Source organism: Budorcas taxicolor, chromosome 3, assembly GCF_023091745.1.
Source record: "Budorcas taxicolor isolate Tak-1 chromosome 3, Takin1.1, whole genome shotgun sequence".
In the NCBI taxonomy this organism is placed as follows: Eukaryota; Metazoa; Chordata; class Mammalia; order Artiodactyla; family Bovidae; genus Budorcas; species Budorcas taxicolor.
The window spans coordinates 83246473-83273824 of record NC_068912.1 but is presented as its reverse complement, the minus strand read 5'-3'; the positions used below and the strand labels follow the sequence as shown (position 1 = coordinate 83273824).

At 46.3% G+C, this 27352-nt stretch overlaps 1 protein-coding gene across 1 annotated transcript in view; it reads right to left on the bottom strand.

The window, feature by feature from the left end:
* Positions 1-4897: 4897 nt before the first annotated feature.
* KANK4 (KN motif and ankyrin repeat domains 4) overlaps positions 4898-27352 on the bottom strand; it is a 71423-nt gene continuing 48968 nt past the window's right edge. The window contains exons 4-10 of the mRNA XM_052637930.1: positions 27001-27112; positions 23945-24163; positions 22148-22235; positions 19843-20062; positions 13868-14010; positions 10305-10505; positions 4898-5002 (exon numbers count right to left, since the gene is read on the bottom strand). Coding sequence (XP_052493890.1) covers positions 4898-5002; positions 10305-10505; positions 13868-14010; positions 19843-20062; positions 22148-22235; positions 23945-24163; positions 27001-27112 — 1088 coding nt within the window. The remainder of the gene's footprint in view (positions 5003-10304; positions 10506-13867; positions 14011-19842; positions 20063-22147; positions 22236-23944; positions 24164-27000; positions 27113-27352) is intronic.

The following is a 27352-nucleotide window of genomic DNA, read 5'->3' as shown; positions in this document are numbered from 1 at the left end:
TGGCTACCCACTCCAGTATTCTTGTCTGGAAAAATCCATGGACAGAGGAACCTGGAAGGCTATGATCCATGGCGTTGGAAAGAGTTGGACACTACTGAACGGCTAACTGTTATGTGGCCACATCAAGCTGTGACGATTGCTGGGAGATGGAGTCTGTTCTGGGTAGTGATGTGTCCAGCTATAAGTTGGGGATTCTACTACTAAGAACGATGGGAAGAATAGATACCGGGGACAGAGGCACCAACATTGCCCTGTAACTCATTTTTGACCCTTCTCCACAATCCATCTGTCATCACATCCTGGCCCATGACCACTCCTGGTGCCTTTCCCTAGTCTTTATCCCTGCTGATACCACAATGGAATGGCCCTTACACCTTCATACCTTTTGTCTTATGAGAACTTTTTAGCAGATCTTTTCGCCTCCAGTCTTGTTCCACCCTCCTCCAGTGACCTTCCTATAGTGAAAATCTGATTGTGCGGCTCCACTGGTGATAAGGTCTTCAAAGGCTCCACTGCTCAGAGAAGTGAGACTTTAACTGCAGATTACTGAATCCCTGAAATTATATGCATATTTGGCACTCATGTGCATTTTTCCAAGAAAGCTTCAGATTCAAGGAGTCCGTGATTCCTCCTCAAGTTATGGGCTCAAGTTTAAATCCCTTATCAATGAAAAAGTGAGATGTGTCTACCAACCTTCTTCTCACATCTCTCTGGACACTTGTCCTGTGCAACCTAAACCCAAGACCTCCTGAAATGACTCTGAAAGAGCAGACCATGCTCTTTCACACTCCACATCTTGATGCCTACTATTCTAACTGGAATGCCTGGCCAAACTCCTACACATCTTTATGGCTTAGCCTAAAAGCTGACCCCTCTGGAGTCTTCTCCACTCCCTCTGGTCTGGCCAAGTCCGTCACCCCAGCACTATTCAGACTTCCATTATTCATCCTGGTTGCTGTCAGCCTATGTCTTTCTCCTCCACCAGACCATGAACTCTGGAGCCTAGGACCCAGCATAAATAATCCACAAATGTTTGTCGAGACAATGTCACTCATGCCCTCAAGCCTGGAATATTCTTTCCAAAATGTAAATCTGGGCATTGTGTATTATGTCCCTATTTCCTTCACGTCTTGTTACAGTGGCTTTCTCTCTGGTCTCATCTTGCAATCCCTCCTTTTTTCTACTCCAGGAACACTGGAGTTCTTCTAATGCCCTGAATGTGTTCTCCTTTGTCTTGAGTCGTTAATGCACACTTCCTCAGCTCTTCTTTGCCAGACTAATGCCTAGTCATTCTTCAAAGAGCTTACACAGTTCTCATGAAACCTACCTTGATCCCCTCCTCACCCTCGGAGTAGGCTGAAGGTCCCACCTATGTGTCCCCATCACACCTTGTACTTTCCAAGTGGCAGCATGCACCATTCTGGGCCAAAATGACTTGTCTCTCTTGCCTACTAACCTATAAGTTCCTGTGCCTAACTTGCCTACCAACCTGTCCCTAACCCCAAACACAGGTTTGGAAGGGAGTAAGTACCTGAGAAATCTGTGTCAAATGAAAGTTAGACAAATTAATTTCTCCATCACAAATCAATAGCTTTTCATTGCCTTTAGTACAAAGGAATCACAGCTTTAGGATCCTTTATGACCTGGTTACTATGTATTTTCCATCTCATCTCTTCCAAATCCACCCTTTGGTCTCAGGGTCTCTCTCAAACTCTACACGGCAATTCGGTCAAATTGAATGAAGGCCCTCCTTGCTGGCTCTCAAATCTTTCAGCCTTGGCAACACTGGTCTAACTGCCAGACTCGGTTTTCTCCTCACCTCTCACTCACTCCTCTTCCTTTTCTGACTAATATCCAATAATGTTTGTGTTTTCAATCAGACCCCTCTTTCTCTAGCAGCCTCCTTTGACTTCCTAAGACCAGCTCTGGTGCACTTCATGGGTACCCCTGCAGTGTTCTGGGCTTCCTTCTCACCACTGTTTCCCCAAGTAGATGCAATGGCCATCTGAACTGTGTCCCCAATGTCTCTAATTTGAGCCCAGCAGCTGTCCACAGTAGGCACTCCTGAAATATTTGTGAAATGAACTATTAGCAAGTATGTCTTGTCTTTCAAAAGTAGATTGCAAGAATTTCCTGCATTGCAGTGAGGGAAGCCGAAGTACCTGTGGGTCCCTCCCAAGGCCGGAGGTTAATACCTATCTCCAGGGAGCCCGATTTATGCTGCTTGGAGGTCATGCTACTTGATAATTGTATTAATCAGTGGAGCCATGGCTTAAAGTCCTCCAAAACCTGAGACTGGGATCATGGTAACCTTAGACACTGGTTTTCAAGAGGGGAACACAGCTGCTTTCTAAAAGCCAGTACTGGGAAGAGTGTCACGCCTAGTCAGTCTCTGCAGAGACTTGAGGAATGAATTCTAGAGCAGTGACAATGTAAAGAGGCAAGCTGTGCTTGTTCATCTCACCATGTTCTGGGCTCAGACATTTCAACAGAATGGCATGGTTATAACGGCTGAGGTCACATGGTGACCTGTATTCACCTGTATTCACATTCCAGACTCAAGATGAAAAGAAACTTATTTAAAATCTCAGAAAGGGCGGACAAGATCTTTTCGATAATGATTCAGTGGCTTCAAACTAAGAAAACCAGTTTGCCTTCTCTGGTAAATAAGCTGTATTTAATATAATAGCTGGACTCAAATGAGATAATTTTTAAAAATGTGACCAAATGCAAGTTGCCACCCAACATGAGATGCAGAAACAGACTCTAAATTGGCAACATGGGACATGGACCCCTTACTGCTCTCTGTAGAATCACAACAGAAGATACAACTCACACTGCAAGTTCCCAAAGGCTGAGAACAAAGAAATGCAAAGAAATTTTGAGGCAAAAGATCGAGAGGCAGCATTTTAATACATAAACAGTCAGGTTAGGCCAGAGTGTTATTCTCCAAGTGTGGTGTGGCCCAGCAGTGTCAGCGTCCCCTGAGAACTGGTTAGAAATGTAAACTCTCCAGCCCCCTTCCCTCCCGGACTGACTGAGCTCTAGTACGATCTCCAGGTAATTCGTATGCACATCAAAGTTTGAGAAGAACTGGGCTAGCACATTATTAATGTAGGGTTCTGCTCTTAAAATGTGCTTTAAAGTCAACACAAACCCATTTAAAGCATTTTAGATCATTCTTTACTCCATTCTCTCTGAGCAACACTGTCACACATCAATATCCTGCTCTGGGACTTTGAGCCTCTCTTATGAATCACAAGTTGTACTGACGTTTGCTGTGCCATTTGTGTAGACAGTCTTCATGGATTACAAATTGGACTCTAAGACTTCCGTCGGCTGTTCCTTGGCCAGCAACCCCAGGAGTTAGTTAGGTTGTATGATAACTTCCATTTTGAGAGATGATGAGAACGGGACCATGACTCACTCAAGGGGCATCAAGCAAATCTGTATCTGAATCAGACGAGAACTCAAGCTTTTGAGTTGCCAATGTGAGGCTCACCCAACTATGATGTCTTTCCTTTTTATACAAGAGGGGTTTTTTGCATGAGAGATTTTTAAAAAAGAACAAATCCATAGATAAAGCCATGCACATGGTGGCCCCTGGGATTGCAGAAGTCTAAGAAGGAGCTTTTCAAAAGAGATACATGTCTGTGCAGAACAGGCCCTACTGGGCCCAGCCTCCACATTCCTGCTGCAGCCCACACTGGCAGGTTCTACATCCCAGGAGCCTTGGAAACCTCAGAACCTCATAAGGGCTCACAGTCTGCTCATGAAGGTGGAGTGGAAATGATCCAGGATGACCGTGAGGGCCCTGGTACTGCTGCTTCCTTGGTGGCTCAGTGGGTAAAGAATCTGCCTGCAAGCAGGAGACCTGGGTTCAATCTCTGGGTAGGGAAGATCCCCTGGAGAAAGAAAAGTCTACCCACTCCAGTATTCTTGCCTAGGAAATCCCATGGACCGAGGACAGAAGAGACTGGTGGGCTACAGCCCATGGGGTCACAAGAGTCGGACAAGACTTAGCAACTAAACCACCAAGGATACTACTATGAAAAAAAAGAGGTGGCTTCTAGATGATAAGAATCTACCCTGAGAAGGATGCTCACTCTTAATTTGTTTCTTTCACAGATTTAGAAGAGCTTATGTAATTGGGCTCTGCCTAAATACACGTGATGTGCTTCACTAGTTTGCATAACTTTCTGCTTAATTTCAATTTCCCTGGAGCAAAGTGGAGCCACCCGACGACTTGGAAATGGTCAAGACTGTGTATCTGGCTCTGACACCAATGTGCTTCTTCCTACCTCATTTGAATTTAAGATTTCTCTGTCAACCCCAACTAAACAAAGGCCCCAGTGGGATTTGTTCAGTTTCACCTGCCTGCACGGTGATTCTCCTAACATCCTCCAGAGAATGGTTGCCAGGGCAGCTGCTTAACTCCCATCCCTTCCCCAGCCCTCCTCTCTAGACATGCATGCCCAATGGGACATCTTCCTATATAATTGATTAAAAAACAAAAAGACGGTACATTTTAAAATTCCATGTAAAAAGTATTGCTTTGCTACTGTGCTCCCACCTGCTTGCTCACTACACGGTTTGGCAAAGGGTAGCATCATGAGGAATTCGAGGCTGAAGATGTGTAGGAATATTTTTAGCCGACATCAATGTACCCTGCACCTTGCACCCCTCTACAGCCCAGAGTTTTGGGGCTTGGCCTAAGGCAAAAACTACAAAGCATCCTAATGAGCAAAATTATACAACAGGAATGTATGTGCGTATTTGACATTGTTTCTTCTTTTCAGGGACAGCCCTCTGGCTATGACCCATGCCCTCTCCAAGGGCGCTGGAGGAGTCCAGACAAGGCTTCTTCTGTTCACAGCTGCCAGCTCTTCCACTGCCTCTATGGCCCCAGGGGCCTGCCCTGCTTCAAGTGGGCCCGAAGCAGCCCTGCAATTTCCACATGGGCGGGCGATTTCAGAGCGATGGACAAAGCCGTTCGGCCAGCCTACAGGAGAGAAAGAAAAGGAAAAACAAATTTTTATCCCATCTGCTTCCCACTGCAGAAAGGAAGGGTGAGTTGGGAGCCAGGGATATATACAGGGCATAGAAGTCTGTTTCAAGCATTCTCAGAGGAGAGGAGGAGACTCCAATGACATGAGGGTCAGAGAAATGGGCTCCCTTCTGTGGAAACAGCATTCACTCCTGGGAAATCTGTGCCAATGAAAATAAAGAAGTGTCACTTGGTTTTTAACACTTTTAAAATCGGAAAACAGGAATGAAAACAACTCTTCCATTATTTCATTACACAGACCTAAATGAGAGTTAGCATTTTGGTGAATTTCCCTCCAATCTTTTCTGCTATGCAAATGTGTTGTTGGTTTCTATGTAGAGGAATGATCACGTGTATCAATTTTGAATGTTGCTTTTATTTTTAACTCACCATGATAGGCTATGAGATTTTCCCTGCTCTTACACAGTCATCAGAACGTATCATTTTTCTTATCCACTCTATCATATCCCATTATTTACTGAACTATTTTCCTTCTACTGGAGATCTGGGTTGTTTCCAGGTCTTCACCGTCATAAACTTAGTGCAGAAAGAATGCTCCCATTCCAAATTATTTCCTAAGGATCAACTCTTTGACGTGGGTTTGCAACTAGGAAGGGCACATTCATTTTACCTCTTGATATTTGACACCACGCTACTTTTCTCACTTCAGTTGCAGTGCAGGGAGCTGCACCCTGCTATCTAAAGAAGCTGCAGGCAGAGCAACTCCCAGCAGGCAGCACCATCTCTGCACAGAGGTGAGGGGAAGGGCTGCCATGGTGCAGGAGATGCTGAGCTCCATGAGGTCTCCAGCCTGTACCCAGAATTATGAAACCAAAACAGCTCCAAGACCCACTTTTTTGGCAACTCATTTGGAGGCAAAATCCAACCTAAGGTTATCTCTGGTCCTTGCTTAGCCCATTTAAATGTGTGAATATTTTTACATCTTGCGGCATAAACATTAATAAATTGACACATGGGGGCCACCCACGATTCACTAGAGTGCTCTCTACTGCAGATGGGAGAAACTACTTCCTAAAATGTGGAAATTCCACAGAAGCAGGTGGGACATGTTCACACTCAGCTAAAACCCCTTCAGTCTCTTCTCTGAGCTTCAGGACGGAGTCCAGCTGCCACCAGGGCCCCCCACACATGTAAATAACTATAATGCATGGCCAGAGGCCAAACAAGCAGCAGAGAAGCAGAGTGAGCTCCAGAGAGGGTGACCACCCTGCGTGTATGGGGGAAGGGTGGGGGACAGGCAGAGGAAGTGGTGTTTCAGCAGACAGGCTTCCCCAAACAGACAAAGACGAAGTTTTCCTTGAAAAGGCCTCGTGACTCCTTGTCCCCTGCTTTTATCAGTCTTTGTAACTTGATATTTGTGGGGTAATTTGACAAATCTCAGTCCCCACGACGTCAGACACTGGATCTGGCCTGTTCTGCTGGCCCAGCCCCTGGCCCCATGCCTGCGGTCTCATAGGTCCTAATATGCACTGTTGAAAGAGGGAATGCCAGTGACTTTACAACAGAGAGTATTCAAGTTGATCAAGTTGGTCTGGCTCTTCCATATCCTAACAAATATGTTCCTAGACTGGACAAGTCTGGAAGAAAGCAAAGATTTTCCTCAGAGGCATCTTGTGAAAGCCCCACAGAGGCACCTGGGGTTTATTTAGGCCTGTCCCTTGCTATACTTCATCAGCCCGGAGGCTCTACATAAACACAAACACAGTGTGATTAACCGGGCAAGAGTCACAGGGCCAGTCCCAGGGGACACGTGCAACTTTGACAGGGCCCACCTGGAGATGACAGCCTACATCTATGGGTTCTTCAACTACAGACACAGAAAGTGGGGGACCCCACTCAGTTCAGAAAGTGTGGCCAGAGAGACCACCTGAGGAGGGCGTGTCCCTGAGATGCCTCTGCCCGAGCACTGGGAACAAGTCCATGGCACGCAGCTCTGGTGGGAGTCAGGAACGGCTGGTCCCTATTCAGCAGTGCTGCAGGCCCAGAGAGATGGCAGGGGCTCGGACAGCCAGCACACCTGTGTGTGTGTGTATCTCTGGCGGGGGTTTATCTTTCAATATGACAAGAACTCAACAAGAAGCCACTGCACATCAGGCAAAGATGGGCAAGGCATAGTCTCTGCCTTCTAGACGCTCTCAATTTGAGAAGTGTTTTGGAGGCACAGACCAAACAAGCCCTTCTAAGGGTGAGCCTCGGGGTGGGGGGAAGGCCTCCATCCTTACCACCACCTCCCCATCCTTATCACTCTGGCTGCCCCGAGAGGCTGGGTGGTCAGTTTCTCCAATTACCTTCCAAACTTGGGGAAGACACCTTGCTGGCTGTTCTGGGGTTTCTGCATTCACAGCAACCTTTAAATGTTGGCAGGATGAGAGAACCCAATTTCAAGACATGATTCCTCTCTCAGTTTTCTAATGGAGCACCTAAGTCTCCATAGGAAACTGAACATTGAAACGAGATGGTGATCATGATAAGGGCTGGACGCCACCCCTCCATGCACAGCAGGAGGTACAGGGCTTGGTGCTTGCTGGGTCCCCAGTCAGCTGTCCCTATCTCCCACTGACATTTCTCACCCAAGTCAATTCGGGAAATTTCTGCTGGGAAACCTCAGCACGTAGTAGGTGATTGACCTCTGTGAGCTGGGATCTAGAACCTTCTGTGGGCCTGCTGTTTGACTGCCTGGGCAACCCTGTGCTTGCTGGGCAACACCTAACCCTCTCCACCCTCCCCTAGGACAGGCTTCTGTCACCATCTCCAGTTTAGCTGCCCCGTTCCTACTTCCCCAGCTTCCAGCCCTCCCCCAGACTACAGCCAGCCTGGTCCTCAACCCTGGTCTGGCTCTTCCTAATCCAGCACTTGACTTGGATGGCTTTTCATCCAAGAAGTTCAGTACTTCAGTATTCACCTATACCAGAGTTTCTCAGCCTTGGCACTACTGAAATGTTGGGCCAGATAATTTGTAATTCTTCACTGCTGCCGTACATCCCTGGACTCTACCCACCAGATGCCAGGACTGACCCCTGCACATACTTATGACAGATAAAAATGTCTTCAGACACTGTGGGATCTCCCCTGGAGGGAAAAATCACTCTCGAATGAGGACCATGTCTCCCTTTGAGGACCAGTCTTCTCTGATTGGCCCCTCCTAACTCCAGACCTTCATCCTCCCTATTCCCTCCAGACACTGCCTGCAAATGCCCTGGTCCCTACTCATTCATGCGGTGGCTGCTTTGTATTTGCTATCACGGTTCACCTATTCACAACAATAACAGTTGCCGTTAACTAAATATTTCTTAGATATCTAATAGGGACTTTACAAATGTTACCATATTAAGGTCTGGTCTATTACCATCCTCATTTACAGACAAGCATACTGAGGCGCAGAGTGGTTAGGTGACCTGCCCAAAGGCACAGTTACACAGCCCAGTTTCAAACTCATGGGTGTTTAAAAGTCCATGCTTCTAACCACCACTCAATTTGTTGGAAGAACCATGGAGTCCTCCTGCCATGGCTCTTCCTCCACCTCCTGAAAGCAGCCACTGAGCTCTCTAGTCTGTGGCAGACTTTGCAAGATACCCTCAGTCTCACTGCTCTATGATGCCCACTAACCAGGGACTTGCAAAGATTCTGTCCCCCGTCCTGCAGGCCTACCCTCTCAGGCCTCATCCACTGTCGTAGTTACCCATAAAAGGGCCCTGGGCCTGTTCCAGATTAAGGGGCTACCTCCTTCAGCCCCAGGCCAACCCTGCAGGGAGCTCATTGACACAGAGCCTTTGTCTGACTGTATCCCATCTGGAAAAGGAGACTCTTATTTCCAGAGCCCGCCACTGTTCCCACAGGCATTTCAAGAGGGTCTGTGCTCTCCACTGATCATAGAAATCTCTTTGGACAGAGCTGGGGTTCAGGGGATCTGAAAACAAGGGGCAGGCCTGCCTGCTGCCTGAGTGTGGTGGGAGGGACCTGGCAGCTTGAATCACTGATGGAACAATGGTGGGGAGTTCAGAGGCAGCCTAGTAAGACAGGTGTCCCTGGGTGGGGAGGGGGCTCTCTTTCCCTCCCCAGGCCTTTGTCCCTTTTGAACTGTGGATGCTAAGAAAATACACAGAAGTCTGTTTAAAGCATTAAATTATAATGCCAGCATTAAGGACACTGGAGTCAGACCTGGGCTTGAATTCTCACTCCAAGAATAAGAAACTTGTGACCTACGACTCCTACATAAGCACTCAAGGCCTCCGCATCCTTGTCAGTACAAAACAGGGATGGCAGGCTCTACCTCACTGGATCTTTTTGATACTTATTGATTGATTTATTCATTTATTTAGTCATTTGGCACACAGGATCTTCAGTTGTGGCATGAAAACTCTTAGCGGCAGCATGTGAGATCTGATTCTTTAACCAGGGATCAAACCCAGGCCCCCTGCTTTGGGAGCATGCTGTCAGCTACTGGATCACCAGGGAAGTCCCCTTACTGGATTATTGAGAGGATTCATGAGGTAATGCACAGAAAGAGTTAGTTTCTATGAGTGTTCTTAGGAGTCTGATGCAGCCGGTTCTACTAGCTAGGTGTGTGACCTTGAATGTTACTTCACCACTTGGTGCCTCCGTTTCCTCATGAGCAAATTGGTGGCATCAAATGGTGACTCCGTTGTTATGGGATTTAAACAAGATGGTCTGAGGTAACTGCTTGGTATAGTACCTGGCACCAAGCCATCACGTGACACGGGTTAACTCTTCCCTACTGTTATCTCATTATAAATCACCATCCTCATCGTTGCCATCACCATCACCTTACAAGAAGACTGTGTCTGGCAATGCAGCTTCAGGCAGGGTGTCTCCATGAAACGGGCCCCTCCGTAAGGTGGGCCACTGTCCAGGAAGGGACATGATTTGCACATGGTTCCTTCCTCCTGCCCTTTGGGAGCCCCATGGACAGCAGAGCTTCCTTGCTCAAGCTGTGCCTCAAAGGACACATACTGTTATTGCCGTGATCAGATGTGCTTCAGGGCTGAGAGCAGGCCTGGACATAACCCGTCAGAATGGTGTAAAAGGCTAGGGTTCGGGTTTCCCAGCTCCAAGTCTCTTGGCATTTACATGGGTCATCTCGTTTAAAGCCAAGAACAGCCGTATGAGGTTAATTCTGTTGCTACTGCCATATGCTTCCTTGAATTCTGCTGGCTGGCAAGGTACTTTTCAGGAAGGAAAGTGAAACACCCACTTGTTAATTGCCTATAAGTCTCACCTTGTCAGTCAGGCTGCTGTCGCAGGCTGGATGTGCCAGGAGCAGCCGCACCATGTCCGCGTTGCCATGGCAACAGGCCAGCATGAGGGCGGATGATCCATCATGGTCCTGCAGGTTGACATCTGCCTGGCAGCTCAGCAGCGCCTGGACCATGTCCCCCCTGTCGTGGCTGACACCCAGCATCAGTGCCGTCTGGCCCCCCTGCACATAGAGAGCAGGGGTGTGGTTAGGTTGTGGCTGATGGGAAGGACCCCCTCTATAGCCTGCGTGTAAGCAGGAAAGACTTCTCTGGAAAGTGACAGTTTATCTGAATCTCCATGGTATGGGACATATCTTCCTTAGCCTGGCAAACTTCTACTCCTCTTCCAAGACACTAGTCAAATGTACATCCTCTCTAAAGCCCTCGACTTACACCCCAAGAACAGGTTTCATAACACAACTTACCATTTGGTACTGCAACATGTCAACCTCTCTCTTTCTCACGGGCTGTGACATCTTTGATGGCAAGGACTAAGTCTTTTTCATCTCTCTCTCCAGCACCTAGTCCCAAGCACATGCTGATAAATGTTGAATGATGGAATAAACAAAGGGCTTAAAAGTCAGGAGCATGGTTTCTGACTGCCTGCCCCAGCCTAACTTCCTCTAGGAAGCCTGGGATTGCTCTGAACGCCTCTGATATTTTCAGCCGAATGATACCCAGAACGTTCTTTTCTCACCAAGCTCTCTGCATGGTACTATGGTCATCGCCAACCCACAGCCATTGACAACAATCTTTCACTTGCTTGTAATAATCAGTGCACATGGCAATGGATCAGAGTCAGAAAGTGAGACAAAGCTCTGGTTCTGCTGTTTCTAGTGTGTGACCCTGGCCATGTCACTTGGTGTCCCAGAATCTTGGTCAGTCATGGTCAGAGTACTTCTGAAAGTCAAATTAAATAAAGGCTATAAATATAAAAATGTGTGGTAGCTATTTTTTCTGATAACAAATTGATCATCATTTCCCCTGAATTTTCCTGTATATACACAGTACTCTTATACAACTTGATTATATATTTTGCACTCATGATTCTCTTCTGGGTTCCAGCGGGTCTCTCTGACTGAATGTCAGGATTTGCAAGGTTGTAAGAATGAGGTAAGGGCTCTGTTTTCTCTCCCTTCAGGTCCCCTGTGGCTCTGAGCACAGTGTCTTACACGTAAAACATGTTGGCTGACGTGTTCGCTGATTAAGCCTCCAAAATGCAGTCACTGATAGATTATGTTTCCCTGCCAAGAAGGCTGGGGCTTAGAGAAAAGGGGGTTGCAATCAGAAAAAGGCTGGCCCTGTCACGTACTGCTTATGTGAGTCTGGATAAGTTAACCTCTTGGTGATTTTTGCTGATCTGGTAAAACAGGAATGCTTAAGGATATTACCTACTCCCCAAATGTCCTGTGTGTGAAAGTGTTAGTCACTCAGTTGTGTCCCACTCTTTGTGATCCCATGGACTGTAGCCCGCCAGGCTCCTCTGTCCGTGGGATTTCCCAAGCAAAAATACTGAAGTGGGTAGCCATTTCCTTCTCCAGAGGATCGTCCCAACCCAGGGATCAAACCCGGGTCTTCTGCATTGCAGACATATTCTCTACCATCTGAGCCACTAGGGAAGCCCAAATTTTGTATACATTTTAGCTATTGTTGTCTTTATGAGTGTTAGAGATAATGTCTGGCCACCATGGGAATGCATCGTTAGGTGTCCTGGTTCCCCATTTCTCTGGAACTCAGATCTTTCCAGAGAAGACTCTTTGCTCTTTGGTTTGCTTATACCTAGTCTTGAGGCAATGCTTGTTGACTGTACTAACCAGACCACAGTCTTCCCTCCAGGCCCCTCTCTCCGAGTGGTTTGAAAGCCAGATGTCATAGACAGATGTCTTCCTGTCTGCCCCCTGCCTGACTTGGGACCCTTTCCTTCCTCACCCCGCTCCTGGCCTGGTTCCATACAATTTAATTCAACAAACATTTACAGAGCACAGTTATCAGCGCGGTGTAGTGCTGACCCTGGAGATACAGAGAGAAACAGGTAGCTTAGCCCAGGGGACTCCTGGCCTCCCCAGCTCACTATCTACCCTGATGCCTGCGGCTCCCTTAATACCTAAAACCCCCAGGGGGCGCTGAAGAGCACAGCTACACTGTAATCCCTTTCTTCCCTTGGCAGTGTGGGATGGGTCCCTTACTCTCCTAGAGCATCGGTTTCTCCTCTACAAGAAGGGCATATATTTTGATCATTAGTGAGCATTCTGCCTTCAAGAGGGCCAACTGAGAAAAAAAGATTTACTATGTTTATGGAAAACATTATTTGAAGTGAAAACAGCTTTATTGAGTCCTACGGTGTAAGCTATAGGTGAGTGAAAACACTTTAAAAACCAGAAAGTAAGCTATAAATGTCTGATTCTTGCCACCAGTCGGATTGCTATTATGTGAAGTGGGCAAAATGACTTTGCCATCAGGTTTAGCTGCAATCACTTTGGGCTGGGGTGGATAGCAGAGTTAAATGGATTATTGGGAGACAGTTTTCTATAGTGTCTTGGTTTGCTGCAATCCTGTGAGTGAGGCACTATCTGGCCTTTTGTTTCACTGTCTTTTTAAGGAAGAACGTACAGTGAACAGCACTGGAAGACAGAGGTAGTGTCTCCTTCAGAACAGAGGGTAGTCATGCTTACTACCCAGTATGGAAGAGTCAGGTTCCCTGAGCTCAGGGTTTCTCTCTAGTAACACAGCCCCCGCTGTGCACAGGGATCTGCTCCTCCTCACAGTGCCCTGTAGCTATTGAGACTCCGGGAACCGGTAGAAATAGCAATGCTCTGACTACTATTACCACTGGGAGTACCACACTGTCCTTTGGCATAAGAGTCCTGTGTCTTCTGCCAGCATCCATGACACTGTGGCAGCTAACTTGTTAGCTTTAAGGGAGAGTACAGTCTCAGACCCTTCATAGTTCTTGAGAGTAGGGCTACACCTATGCTCACTCTAGGGGGAAAAGGAGAGTAGAACGCACTCCACTTACTCTCCTCTTGGTCAAAGATGGGCAAGTGGCCTTTTGAAGAGTTCCCACTGTTCCATACGGAGCTCCATCTGACTCAAAGCCCTATTGGCTAAGGGTTACACCTTTGTTCCATATTCTCAAGTAGAAAGGCCCTGCAGCTGAACAGAGACAACCCAACCCTCTGAACTGCTCTGTGATCCATAATCCCTCTATGTATCACCTCCAGGAGCTTTCTAGATCACAAGTAGCAAATGCCTTGTCCAGATGCTATCTGTGGGAACTTTCAGTTCAAGGAGTCTGGCCCAGAAGGAATTTGCTGAGTTTCAGCCCAGAACATAGATTACAAGTTCACAACCTCTGTCCCAGCCTGTCTGGGCCTCAGGAGGCTCCAAGGAAACCAAAAGTCCAATCGTCGGATAGATGCCAGTTGGAGGGCCAAGACTTCTCGGGCTAAAAACTGGATCTGCATGGAATTCCTCACCCCACTGGCAGAATAAAACTAGGAGGAGCTGCATTCATTAAAGAGGAGATCATGTTCACTCCTCCTACCTGAGTAGCTTGGATGTTCACATTCCCTTCTCTTAAGAGCTTCCAGACAACAGCCATGTCTTCATCGGTCTCGGCAGAAGCCAGGGGAGTGATCATCACAGCAGTGTAGCCAGCTTTGTTCTGATGGTCCACATTGCAGACACCTGCAAGAGAAACACTGAAGCTGGAAGAGCTCTTAAAATGCCAGAAGCCAGGCTTTAGCCTGTTCAATAGGAGGCTTCCTGCTGGTTAAAGGGCCACAGAATAGAGCAATTCTTTCCCAGTGGTGGAATCTGCATTCTACATTTTTAGCAGCCTTTAACAGTGGCTACTTTTCTTTACAAGTTTTCTGAGGATACCTAGCAAAAAAGGTGCAGAAGAGAGTCAGAGATGACCAAGGCCTATGACCTTGACTTTATTTCCTAAAGTGGGGCACTATTATTCATATTTTACAGGTGAGAACACTGAAGGTGTCCTTCAGTGGAGTGAAGAAGGTGAGTGAAACTCTACCAATGCCCCAGTGAAGGAGCATCGAGAGCAGGACTCACTCATTGGGTGTCAGGTCTATCTGAAGCTAGAGCCCATCACTCATACAGCCTCATGTCACCCTCAGGTAGGCACTTCAGGTCTTGCTCTGTGTCTATGTATAACTCATGAACTACTGGCTGCGGTGGTAGGTCCTTTCAAAGGCCTAGTGATATCTTGTGAAATGGACCAGAGGACATGAAAAAATGCCCCAGGATAAACACAGAAATCTTCTGGGAATAACCAACTCATTTGAGAAGCACAATAGAAAAACACTTCACAGATGTTTATATTAAAGCAATTAAGAATATACGTTTCGCAAAAGAATGGGAAACTGGCGTATTTTTAAGATGAAGTAGTACATGAGAACTCAAGGGAAATTTTTGCTTCTTAACCCTGGGGATATGCATTCACATCCGTCCCCACCAAAGGAGGTGGAGGAGATCATCAGCCTGCTGCCTGAAGGCTCCCACCTTCTAAGGGCACTTGTTGTTGCTTAGCTGTGTCCAGCTCTTTTGTGACCCCATGGGCTGTAGCCCACCAGGCTCCTGTCCATGGAACTTTCCACCAAAGAATACTGGAGTGGGTTGCCATTTCCTTTTCCAGGAGACCTTACTGACCCAGGTGTCAAACCCATCTCTCCTGCAGACTCATTACCACTGAGCCAGCAGGGAAGCCCTTTAAGGGTTGTACAACTTGGAGAAGGAAATGGCAATCCACTCCAGTATTCTTGCCTGGAGAATCCCATTGACAGAGGAGCCTGGTGGGCTACAGTCCACGGGGTCACAAAGAGTCGGACATGACTAAGTGACTAACACACACACACACAGCATGAAAAACTAAATCTTCCCTGTACTATTGCTCAGGAGAAAAACTATGTGTCTCTTTAGGCCAGTAATAAAACTACCTCAGTAGAGCAAGTCTGAGACTTTCTTAGTATTTCTTCTGTAAAAGGGAGATAATAAAAGAACCTGTAAGGTTACTGTGAAATTTAATGAGTTAATATATTAAGAGCACTTAGAATGGCAGCTAGCACATAATAAACACTCAATGAGCATTAACTGTTACTGCTATTATTGTCCAGAATGATATTCTTATCATCACATTCTTGCTACTTGCTCTTGAAGACTCAGATATTCATTAAAACAAATGTGGTTTAAGGCAAAATGTCAGTTAGATTTACTCATGAGTTCTGTGCAAGGGGGAAAAATAATATTTGGCTAACAGTCCCTCCACCCCAAACAATTCTTCAGAAATGTGTCATAATGGACCAGAATGCCAATGGACACAGTTGTGCTCACGAATCAGCAGTTTCCTCACTGAAGCTTCTCTGACCACTGTCATGACCAACTGAACTATGAAAGGCAAACATCAACTCCATTCAATGCCTTATAACCCTGTTCTGATAAAGATGGGACTATCTATCTGCACTGCCTGGTTAATGACTTTAAAATTTTTACCCCGTGACTATTTTATGTTTGCTTTTAAGATGTATAAATGAGCCTCAGGTTACGACTCTCTATGCTCTCTTCAGAAACGTGACCTATAATTCAGTAGAATGACTAATTCTTCCCCGAGGCTCTGAAAAAGGACTGAGGACCCCCCACTTTCAAAGCAATGCTTCTGAGCATCTCCAGTGAGCAAACCAGCCCTCCCCAGAGGTGAGGGGCAGACTCTTGACTGAACATTCTCCGAGTCAGCCAGCTTCTCCTCTGCAGAGGTGTCACGGTAAAATAGAGCACGGTTCACAAGGGACTAGGCTGGTGGAGGTGCAGCCATGACTTTCTTCTCAAAAACGATGAGTCACTTCGGTGCAGCCTTTTACAGTTTGTAATGTGCTTTCCAGATTCTGCACAAATGGCTGGGAAGGGAGCCCAGTTGGGAGTGGGACAGATCTGCCCTCCTCAACACCCCTCTACAGTGAGGGAAAGGAATGGGACTCTCAGAACATCTCTCCAACCAACCCACCCCATTCTTAATGCTTGTGGCTGTTTAGCTATTTGAGCATGTTAAAGGGAAAAGTTTCCAAACCACTTTATGGTTGATGAGTATTGACTGGATCTCAGAAAACACCAGCAGAAATTTATAACAACCAAATCAAAGGTGATCTGTTCTTTGCAATCCCATGGACTGTAACCCACCAGGCTTCTCTGACCATGGGATTTCCTAGACAAGAATATTGGATTGGGTTGCCATTCCCCTCTCCAAGTGAGCTTCCCGACCCAGGGATTGAATGTGTGTCTCTTGAGTCTCCTGCACTGGCAGGAGGATTCTTTACCACTAACACCATCCAGGCAGCCTTTTAAGCAGTAGTGTTGCTGTTATACATGTTCCATAATGAAAAGCCCTAAGACTAAACACAATAAATGGAGCCCAGAGGCATAGGTGGGTGCCTTTCTCAACTGAGCTACCATTTTGATGCTATCCATGAATCCATGAAGAATGTTAGAAATGTAACTTTATCTTCCTCTGATGATGTGGGATGCAGAAAAAACTTTAGGCTATCATTACATACATCACTTTTCCATACAGGTAAAGAGCCTCAAGGCTACTTAAGAGAATTTTGAAGAATTGGAAACTTACTGGAATTTAATCTAACTCCCAGGGGTCATCCATCCACTCTTTCTTATGACAAATATTTTCACTCAACACCCACCATGAGCCAGGAAGTGGACCAAGTGCTGGTGATACTGAAAGGAATAAGACAGGCAGAGCCTCTCCTGGGTTAGCTCAGTTCTATTAGAACTCAGATAGAAGTGACAAGCAAGATCACCTAAAGAAAGAAACAGGATGTTCCACTAGAGATGGGGCAGCCACTTCAGATGGATCACTTTCTGAGGTGGCATCAGAGCTGTGACTTGAACAACGAGAAGGGACCAATCATGAAAAGAGTTTCAGGTGAAAGGATCCAGATGGAAAGAAAATGCAGAAGTCCCAAGGTGGGAATGAGTGTGGTGACTCTGAGGCCGTGTGGCTGGAATGGAAGGAAGGAGGGTACATGGTGGCTGCAGAGAAAGGAAAGGCAGACAGGCCTGGACCATCTGGGATACCTGAAGGCCAGGCTGAGGGAGCCGCCTTCTGATCCAAGAGCGAGGGGAAGCCATGAGAGGGATGTAAGCCGGTGGAGGGGTGACGGGAATGAGATCCACATTGCAGGAAAGTTGCTGGATCTGGAATTTGGACTTCCTGATGCCTGTTTAAACTTCCCCTGTGGCCTCTAAATTAGGATTACACATCTAGCATGTGCTCTGACTCCTGGACTCCACAGTATGGACTTCAAACCCCAGCAGTGTGCTTAGTCATTGCATGATCTGGAGCAAATCTGCTGACTTTTCTGAGCATCACTTTCATTGTCTATAAAAAAGGGATAATCATTCTACTAACAGGACAGTTATGAAGACTAAATGAGATCTCAGGTGCCACATGCTTAGTAGAGGGAGGGCCTAATCCACGGAGACCATCTGGGGTTTTTTATCCCTTGTAGGTAGCATCCTAAATATCCTTCATACAGCTTTCCTAAACTCACAGATGATATTTAACTGGGACCCACACACCTTCAGTCAGTCCCATCAACCTGCACTCATACCACCAGTCCTAGACTGCTTGATGTTGTCACACACTCTGTTGAAACTCCGCTACAAGCCCTGTGGTATCGTATCAGCAGACACAAAGGTCTTTATTCGACTCTTAACTGCCTTTTCCAGCTCCTAAGAGGGTCAAGGCCATTTGCAATGATTCTCCACCAGAGGGAAGAGTCTTCCCTTTCTCCAGATCCTGAACAACGCTCACTTCCCTTTTCTCCTCCTCAACATCTCTCTGGACCTTCGCCCACCTCCTTTCCTTTTGCTTTCATCTCAGAAAAAATAAATATCCCAGCAGCTTGCCTAGGCTGATCTCATCTGTCTCTGCTGTGGATTCCAGGTTTTTCCAGCTCCTGAAAGACCATGCTCCATCAAGCATCTTCTCTCCTCTGTATCTTTAATCTCTCTCTTCCTCTCTTCATCTCTCTCTCTCTCTTTCTCTGTGTGTCTCTCTTGAATTCTTCTCAGACAACAAATATATTCAGATCTCTGCAATCCAGTTTCCTTCTAACAACCCCCTGAAACAACTGTTTCCAAAGTCACCAATGACCTCTTTCCAAACCTGCCAAGTCTTGGTGTCATCTGCCAGAGACACTACAGTACAGTATTTGACCCAGTGAACAATCTTTTTCCTTCTTGACATGGTCCTCATTGGCCGGGAACATCTCTCTGTCTGCAGGAAATGACCCACTGCAGTGCGCCTTCCCTGCTCTCTCAGTGCTGTGTTAGTCATTAAGTTATGTCTGACTCTTTGTGACCCTATGGACCATGGCCCACCAGGCTCCTCTGTCCATAGGATTTCCCAGGCAAGAATACTGGAGTGGGTTGCCATTCCCTTCTCCAAGGGATCTTCTTGATCAAAGGATCGAACTTAGGGCTCATGCATTTCAGGTGGATTCTCTACCATCTGAGCCACCAAGGAAGCCCTTCCTGCTCTCTCAGCAGAATGTTATCTCCCTTCTTTTCAGTCCTGAAATCACACTCTACACCTCTCTCTTGGGAGCCATCATCCTCCTCCATCCTGACTGTCAAGCTGTAAACTCCTGGGAAGGCAAGAGCTCCATGTAGGTCACATCTCTGGTGGCAGGCAGTATGAACATCATACATAGTCTACACATATCTGAGGAAGGATGAATGAATCAAATTGAGTCAAATTGATTAAATGAAGCTATGGCTTTAAACTCTTGAGAGTCCCTTGGACTGCAAGGAGATCAAACCGGTCAATCCTAAAGGAAATCAATCCTGAATATACACTGGAAGGACTGACGCTAAAGCTGAAGCTCCAGTACTTTGGCCACCTGATGTAAAGTGCCGATTCACTGGAAAAGGCCTTGAGGCTGGGAAAGACTGAAGACAAAAGGAGAAGGGAGTGGTAGAGGATGAGATGGTTAGATAGTATCACTGACTCAATGGACATGATTTTGAGCAAACTCCAGAAGATAGCGAAGGACAGGGAAGTCTGGCGTGCTGCAGTCCAGGGCAAAGAGGTAGACACAACTGAATGGCTGTGTGCACATCTGCATGGCCTTTGCTAAAATGTACTTATGAAGATGGTAAAGTGTGACCTTTCCTAGAGGAGGTGTGGTATAGCACTGGAGTTGGACAAACTGAATATAAAGTCTGACTCTACCACTTACCAGCACTGTGATCTGAGCAAGTTTTATAACTTCCTGAGCCTCAGTTTCCTCAACTGTAACACAAGAATAACGATACCTACATCACGAATATTGTGAAGAATACATGATATAATAAAGGCAAAATGGTCTGGCCCAGCTCCTAGAGTACAGGAGAAATTCAGAACAGTGAAAAAGCTCCTCGCTGCAAAGAAGTGGTAACAAGACCTGCCCTTCACAGAGGGACCCAGTCAGCACAGGTGCAAGTGTTTCTGACCTGTCTCCAGCAGCAGCTTCACGATGGAGAAGTTAGAGTGGGACACACTGTAGTGAAGAGCTGTGTTCCCATTGCCATCAGCCAGATTGACAAGCAGCTTTAGCAAGTGTGGGGAGTGAGGCTGGACCCCGTGGAGGTAGGCGGCCACTACAGCAGGGCTGGATGACTTCCGGCTGGAGATGCGGAACCACTCTTGACTGATGGTGTTCAAGCTCTGCTTCTGAAATACCAACACATTGTAATTCCAGAAGGTTACCTACCCAGGTGCTCCAGCTGGGGTGTCAGTTTCCACTGGGAAAGGTCAGCTTAGGTTCCTTCCACGTATATCCCTTCAATTCCCTCCAACTCTCACTGCGATTTACTCCTGGAGGGCACAGAGCTAGCAGGGTGCGGGGGTACCCGCACTCTTTCAACCTGTGGGATTGGCTCCCCCATCATGTGAGTTAGACAGGAGGACTGGGAGAGCAGCAAACAGCCAGTAACAGGACAGTTTACTTGCGGACAACTTGACTCCACTGTACATTTAGATCACATTCCCCATAAGCACAGGATAACCACGAACCCCTCTTTCACACATTTACACCAGCCTGTGTTGACTAGCCCAGACTCCACTGGGGTACCTGCATGTTTTTAACAGGCATAGCTGAAGCGTCACAACATTAATGGGAAAAATGCACACTGAAAGCTAAGACAAACAACATGCCCAACATATGCATGAAGTAAAATCCAAACAGATGTGCTTGAAATATTTTTGGCTTTGAAGCTTTGCTAGGACCTTCAGAGAAAATGGTTAAACAGCCCATGGCAGGATCCCACTATCTACAGTATTCCAAGTAAGGAGAGTCCCAGAGCAAACGACACCAACTCTGCACGTGACATGACCTAAGTGTTTTAAATGGAATATGATTAGATTATTTTCCTAAAGGGAAGGAGAAACAATGGGCCCGTGACTGTAAGAGATGAGTTCATATTCATTCCAGAAAGGGCACTGGATTGGGAGTCACTAAACTTGTAGGGCCAGGCTTAAGTCCTGGCTCAGCTGCATGACCTTGGAAGTCCTAATACATTTTGAATCCTTCTCGTACTATCCATAAAATGAGGGTGAAAAAAGGGCTTGGTTTCCAACCTCTCAGGCTCTGCCAAATGAGGTCCCTGCACATCCTGCTTTGTCTCTAAGGTGGGGAGGAGTGTTCTGTGCTTTGATCCTAATGTGTGTGATGTCAGGTTGGCATGTCCTCTAATTGCTTTTCTACGCAGAAAACAGTGGACTCTTTTGTGACTGAAACATTTTTTATGTATCAGAATATCTCCTTTACCTATGGAATCTTCAGGAGAATCTGGAGAAAGACCCTAATATTAAGGAACATGGTGGAAGATTTTAATTGAAGATCTAGGAAATAACTTAGCTCTGTAATTCATTGAAGAATAAGTAGCAGGAGTTTTAATCAATATCCACATCACATATTGGTGCTTTAACAATCTGGGAACAAGTTATTTGCCAAATCAGCGAAGATAAAATACTAATGAAAATGGACTAATCGATCGTTTTTACTCCTAAGGCTTTTCTGCAAAGGAGAACAAAATGGGCTTTAAAAATGCTTACACACTGTTACATATTGGGTCTTATCTGTGGCTCTCACGACATGGGAAAATGCATCTGTATCAGTACCTCTTGATTCAAGCAGAAATTAATCCTTAAATGTTTAAATCTCTGTGGGCCATGATAGTGTTAAGGAGCAAACAGATGTATTTGCTTGCTTTTGGTCTCTTGACCCACAGGTGCACTTCAAGAAAAACAGTCAAGACTACAGAACAAAATGCCAGGGCCTGAGGAAGTGGAGACATGCAGTTCACTACCTTCGTTTTATTAATGAGGAAACCAGGGCCCTGAGCATTGAACTGACTCATTCAGTATCTCACAGATGGCAGTCCGGGGAACAGAACTGTGGTTTCCATTCCACCTGCTCTTTTCCTCTCTACCCACAGTACTATCAAACTGTGAGGTAATTTTGAGCCTAAGCCACAAATGATTCCACGACATATTCAGGGCGGGATGCCTAATAACATTCGGTAAATGCCTCTGAGCCCCAGCCCTGGTTCCTGTGCACATGGACGGGTTCCACTTTCTCAACACAATCCATCACCTTGGGCAGCAGAGTTTGGGCAAATGAGACAGCACACAGCAAAGAGGGAATCCCAAGAACACCCACAAAGCTGCCTCAGTTGCAAGACCCAAGTCATCCAGGTGGAACTAACAACTTAAACAGTACGGAAATCTTTACATGACGATGACAAATCAGAGTACCAAGAGCTGGTCAGTGGTCGTCCCAGTTTCTGGCAGATGTTGGCTCAATGCCCGGCATGCATTAAGGAATTCTTCTGAGGGTTTATATCTAAAGAAAAAAATTAATTCATATATATATATATATCAGTCTCCATCTTGATTAAAAAAAAAGTCCCCTACCTTGACTTTCACTCTCATTTTTCACTTCTCAGCAACTCAGACATCCCAACTAGGCAACTTCTCAGGGTCAGGGACATTCCTCAGAAACACTGAGTGGATACAGCCTCCTGTCAAACAGGGCTGACTTCTGAACTCTTCTGAAGAATGAGCCCAGCATATTCCCCTTTGGATCCTGCTGTTTTCAGGGGATGAGGTCAGATCACCAAAGCATTTTAGGGGGCCATGGGCCCCACCATCTTTCCTGACATGCTGGGAAAGGGAGGGTTATCTTCCTGACTTTGGAGCAAACATTTTCTGCCTGAGTGACTTAAAAAATCGAAAGGACCCACTCCACAGCAGCAAATTTCTTCAGGTTATTCTTCCATGAAGGATATAGTAAGCACTAATAGAGTCAATCAAATGAAAATTGATAGCACCAGGGCACTCTCAATGATATGCACATTGCTGCACTGGTAAAAGGGCAGGCTTAGCACTGAGAGGCCTAGGCTGGGAGTCAACGGCATTGGTCACCACGAGGCTCCACTTTCATCAAGTCCTCACAGCGCTGCTATGATGGAGCAGCCGCGTGGCCCTGCTGGGCAGTCAGCTGCCCTTCTCTCCTATCTCTTCTTCAGCAGCCAGGCTGGGGATGGTGATAATGATAATTAATGGTACTTCCTACTCTCATTTCTCCCATTGACAGGCAGTCTACTATGTGGCAGGCCCTGCACTAGGCATTTTACATACTTTTTCTCATTCAGTCCTCAGGCCAAATCTATCAGATTGCTACTATCCACATTTTACAGATGAGGAAACTGAGGCGACCACAGCTTATGTCCCTTGTCTAAAGTAATACTGTGGCAGATGTAGGATTTGAAGCATGTCCAGCTCCAAAGACAGTACTCTCGTCATCATGCCAAATGACCTCCCATCCCTTTAAAAGACCGGGTTATGTCAGCATGGCCAATGAGAGAGGCAGAAAAACATGTGGGAGGATTACAAAAGACCTAAATCAAGGGACTTCCCTGGTGATGCAGTGGTTGAGAATCTGCCTTTCAATGCAAGGGACTCCGTTTGATCCCTGGTTAGGGAACTAAGATCCCAGAAGCCACGGATGAACTTATCCCATGCCATGTAACTACCGAGCCTGTGCATTCTAGAGCCTGCGCTCCACAACAGAAGAAGCCACAGCACACCACAATTAGAGAAAACCCACATGCAACAAGAAAGGCCCAGAGCAGCCCAAAAGAGAGAACCAAAGCTGGAATGCTCACTCTGCTAGTTGTGCCACCTAACTTCTCTAAGCCTCTCTTTCTACATCTATAAAGTGGGTCTTCTAATAATTACTACCTTACAGCTTGTTAAAAGGATTACATCAAGAAAATGCATGTCAAGTCCTTTACATTTCCAGTGCTAGGACCATGTTAGCTTCATATGCAGAGCTCTGTCTACGACAGTATAATCCATGAAGGCAGGAGCTAGATCTGTTTCATTCAACCAATGCATAGTACCTGGCATAGACTAGAAACTCAAATAAATACTGTTGAATAGATGGATAAAGGAGTTAACAAATAAACAAATGACTGGATACAAAGGTGAGTAAATACACTTGCTCTTTCTCAAAAGATGATGCGCCCCATCAGTCCCCGTCTCACTTACCTCTCAGTCTTGGGATGGGGGAGCTCTTCGCCAGGCCCAGTTTCCTGGTCTGTGTCGTGGGTGCCCTCATGGGTGCCCTGGCCCACCCTACAGCTGAGGTGGGCATCCTTGCCCTGCCTGGGTTCTGGGCCATCACATTTCTTCTCAGCCTCGCTGTCAGACAAGTCTTCTGGGGAGCTGTCCTCACCACTGGTCTCCTCACTCGAGGTGGTCTCATAGCTGCGGAAGGAGACAGGGTCGCTCATTCTGTGCTTCCTGCCCAGTGCTCATGTCAACACAGGGGAGAACTCAGATTTTAGATAATACTGGCCTGCTCACTACCCTTGTCCCTCGTTGGCTACACCTGCAGGCCTGGGCAAGGGGACTCCCAGGAAAGTTACTGTCAGAGGAGCATGCTTTTAAGAGCTCTAACACTAGAGGCCATTTAGGGAGTAAAGATAATTAACTAAGCTCTTTGCAACAAACATACAAATAGCCCATGGCCTAATTGGCCATGCATTCAGTTGCATTCAGATGATTCAGAAAGGCAATCCAAGGTTCTCATGAAAGCATTTGAATCTGGAATCCTAATGTCCTGTGCAGAGAGGGAACCAGATCTAGGCAAACATCCCCGACCCCTACACTGAATTATCTGAATTGCCTGACAAATCCTCACATCTATGGGTGATAGTGAAGCCTCCCTTTAGACCCCTGTTCTAGCCCAGCTTACCCCTGGCAAGGGAGAAACCGTCTGCATCTACTCCTGGGACACAGCTTAGAATCCTGAACCTAGCAGCTGCCTTTCTCAGTTGCTATTTCATCCACAGCTTGGAAGAGCAAAAGTGTGGGTGTAGGTCACTTGACTCGTGGCCTTTCCTCCCTAGCAATGATCCTTATGTTCAGGTATATGCAACTCTATTGAGGTGGTAGACCAGACACCATGGAGGAAAGTTCTGGAAGACTTATTGATCTCTCTGCTGATGGACAACAAGAGACCTCTGATGGAGGATGCTCCAGATAAGATGAAGACTTCAGATTCTTGGCCCACTGGACGAGGTGAGACCAGTGCCATGATTTCTACTGAACCCCCTCATGCTCTTTCTCTGAATAGCGGTCCCTATGCAAGGCCCCTATGCTGACTGAATTTGCAAACCCAACCTGCTCACTGGTATGCTTGCATTCTCTCTTGTTCAAACCCCAGATATTTCTTCCTCTACTGTGCTTGGAACAACCTTTTGTTTTTGTGATTAAGAAAGTGGGGGGGACATATTAAATTTACCAAATAATTCTTTATCTTAGAATTGTTTCCATGAAAACTCCAAAATCCCTGTCCTAACCGAGCTGAAACTCTAAGTAGGGGGTGGCAGACAATAAACACATGAACAATGTATTCAGATAATTGTAAGAGCAATGAATAAACTAGTTATGGGCCATGGGATACTGTGATGGGAGGAGGGACCACTTTATTTAGAGCAGAATTTTTTAACATTGGTTGCATGTTAGAACTATTTGAGGGTACTTAAAATTTCCAATAGCTGTACTGCACCTGAGACTAATTAAACCAGAGTCTTCCATCTGGGAGGGGCTCAGGCATTGATATTTTTCAAGGCTGCCTCAGGTTTCCTAGGTTCAATCAAGGTTGAGAACCATCACATCAGAGTGACATGTACTGACAGTTATCTGCAAGAGGAGCACTTAAAAAAAAAATATTCAATATCCTGGGATAAACCATAATGGAAAAGAATATTTTAAAAAGAATGCATAAAAAATAAATATATGTGTAAAAAAAGAAAGGAGCACTCTAAATGGTGTATGTGCTCAGTTGCTCAGTCAGGTCGACCTCTTTGTGACTTCATGGACTGTAGCCCACCAGGTACACCACTGTCCATGGGGTTTTTCAGGCAAGAATACTGGAGTGGGTTGCCACTTCCTCCTCTTTAAGTGGAGGGAAAGGCAAATGCAAAATCCCCAAGCTCAGCCTGACCCAGCATGTTTGAGTGAAGAAAGGGCAGAGCCTGTGGAGGGGGGCGAGGAATGCTATAGTCACAAAACAGACTTCCAGGTTTTGGTACAAAACTGGCACTTTTGCAAGTATTCAAGCAAGGGGAGAGACAGGACCTGCTCTAGGCTTTGAGATTAGGCTGATTCTCCTTTCTGGACACAAGCTGGTAAAAGAAAAAAGTGGTTTCCCCTGGGCCACAATATCTGACAGCTGCAGGAGTGGGGACAGAAACCCACCTATGACCCCACTTCATCTTTCCTGATGTTTCCCTCACAGAACATCGAACAGTGGTGACGACACCCTTGTCTGAATCTGGTGTCTTCCTTCTGGTCTAACCCAAATTAGCCAGGGTTCCAATCTCTTCCGGGCACTTCCCAGGCACATCCCTGTGGGCTTTCCTACCATCCTCCGCTTCTTTCTCAACTAGGGTTCAGCTCAGCCTGTCCAAGTTTTCTCTTAACTTTTGTTTCAGCTCTACCCAGGTCCAAACTGTGAGTTAAGGGCAAGGACCATGATTTATTTGAACTTTTTTATCCCTACCACCAAACACATCATTGGTATTTAATAAATGTTCACTAAATGACTGACTGAGAAAGTATTCTAAATCCAGCGGTTTTCTGTCTACCCTATATAAGGTCTGGTTCAAGTTCTGAGTCAACAGACATTAGTTGTTTTCCTTCATCCTAAAAAAACGTCAGTTTGATTTGCCATAAGTTAGTTGAAGGAAGGAAAAAATTAAAAGGATGAAATTTTAAATTCTACAAATTAAGGGTTTGTTGACTCAGTGTTTGGTTCAGATTAGTCTTCCTTCAAGGGCTCATGTGTCCCCCAGCTCCGAGAAGGTACTGAATCCTGGCCCCGAGGACACCAAAGCCAAGACATAAAGAGCATAGGATCCACGTCTGGCAGGCAGCCAAACATATGCAAACCCGAGAGGGAGTTTTAAAGGGCCGTTGAGATTAATTCCCTTGAAGAAGAATGAAAACCAGATGCTTCCCCCTAGGAAAAGAGTGTTCAGGACAACAGTGGGAGAGGTGGTGTGCAGGGCAGTCTGGGCTTCACGAGCGATGCTTACCCACCGTTAACCCCAACAAACTGAAGGTTCTTTTTGGTCCCATTACCTCCTGCACGGAAGCCATAGTCTTTCTTTTTCATTATCGATTTAAGGCTGGTCGACGGGGACATCTCTAGGCAGACACAACATCACAGGTTAGCATGATCTTGGGAATACCCCTGAGTGCAATATAACTGTGACCCTTGCTTTGAGGAGACACAGGTTGGAGGTGTGTGAAGGCGTAGAACAGGAACTAGACAATATAAATCAAATATTCTGAGCATCTTTGAGGGGCGCCGGCCTTCTGGTCAATGCTAGTCAAATCGTTCCTGTTTACAAACCCTCTACATGAAGATGACAGAGAAGAGTTATT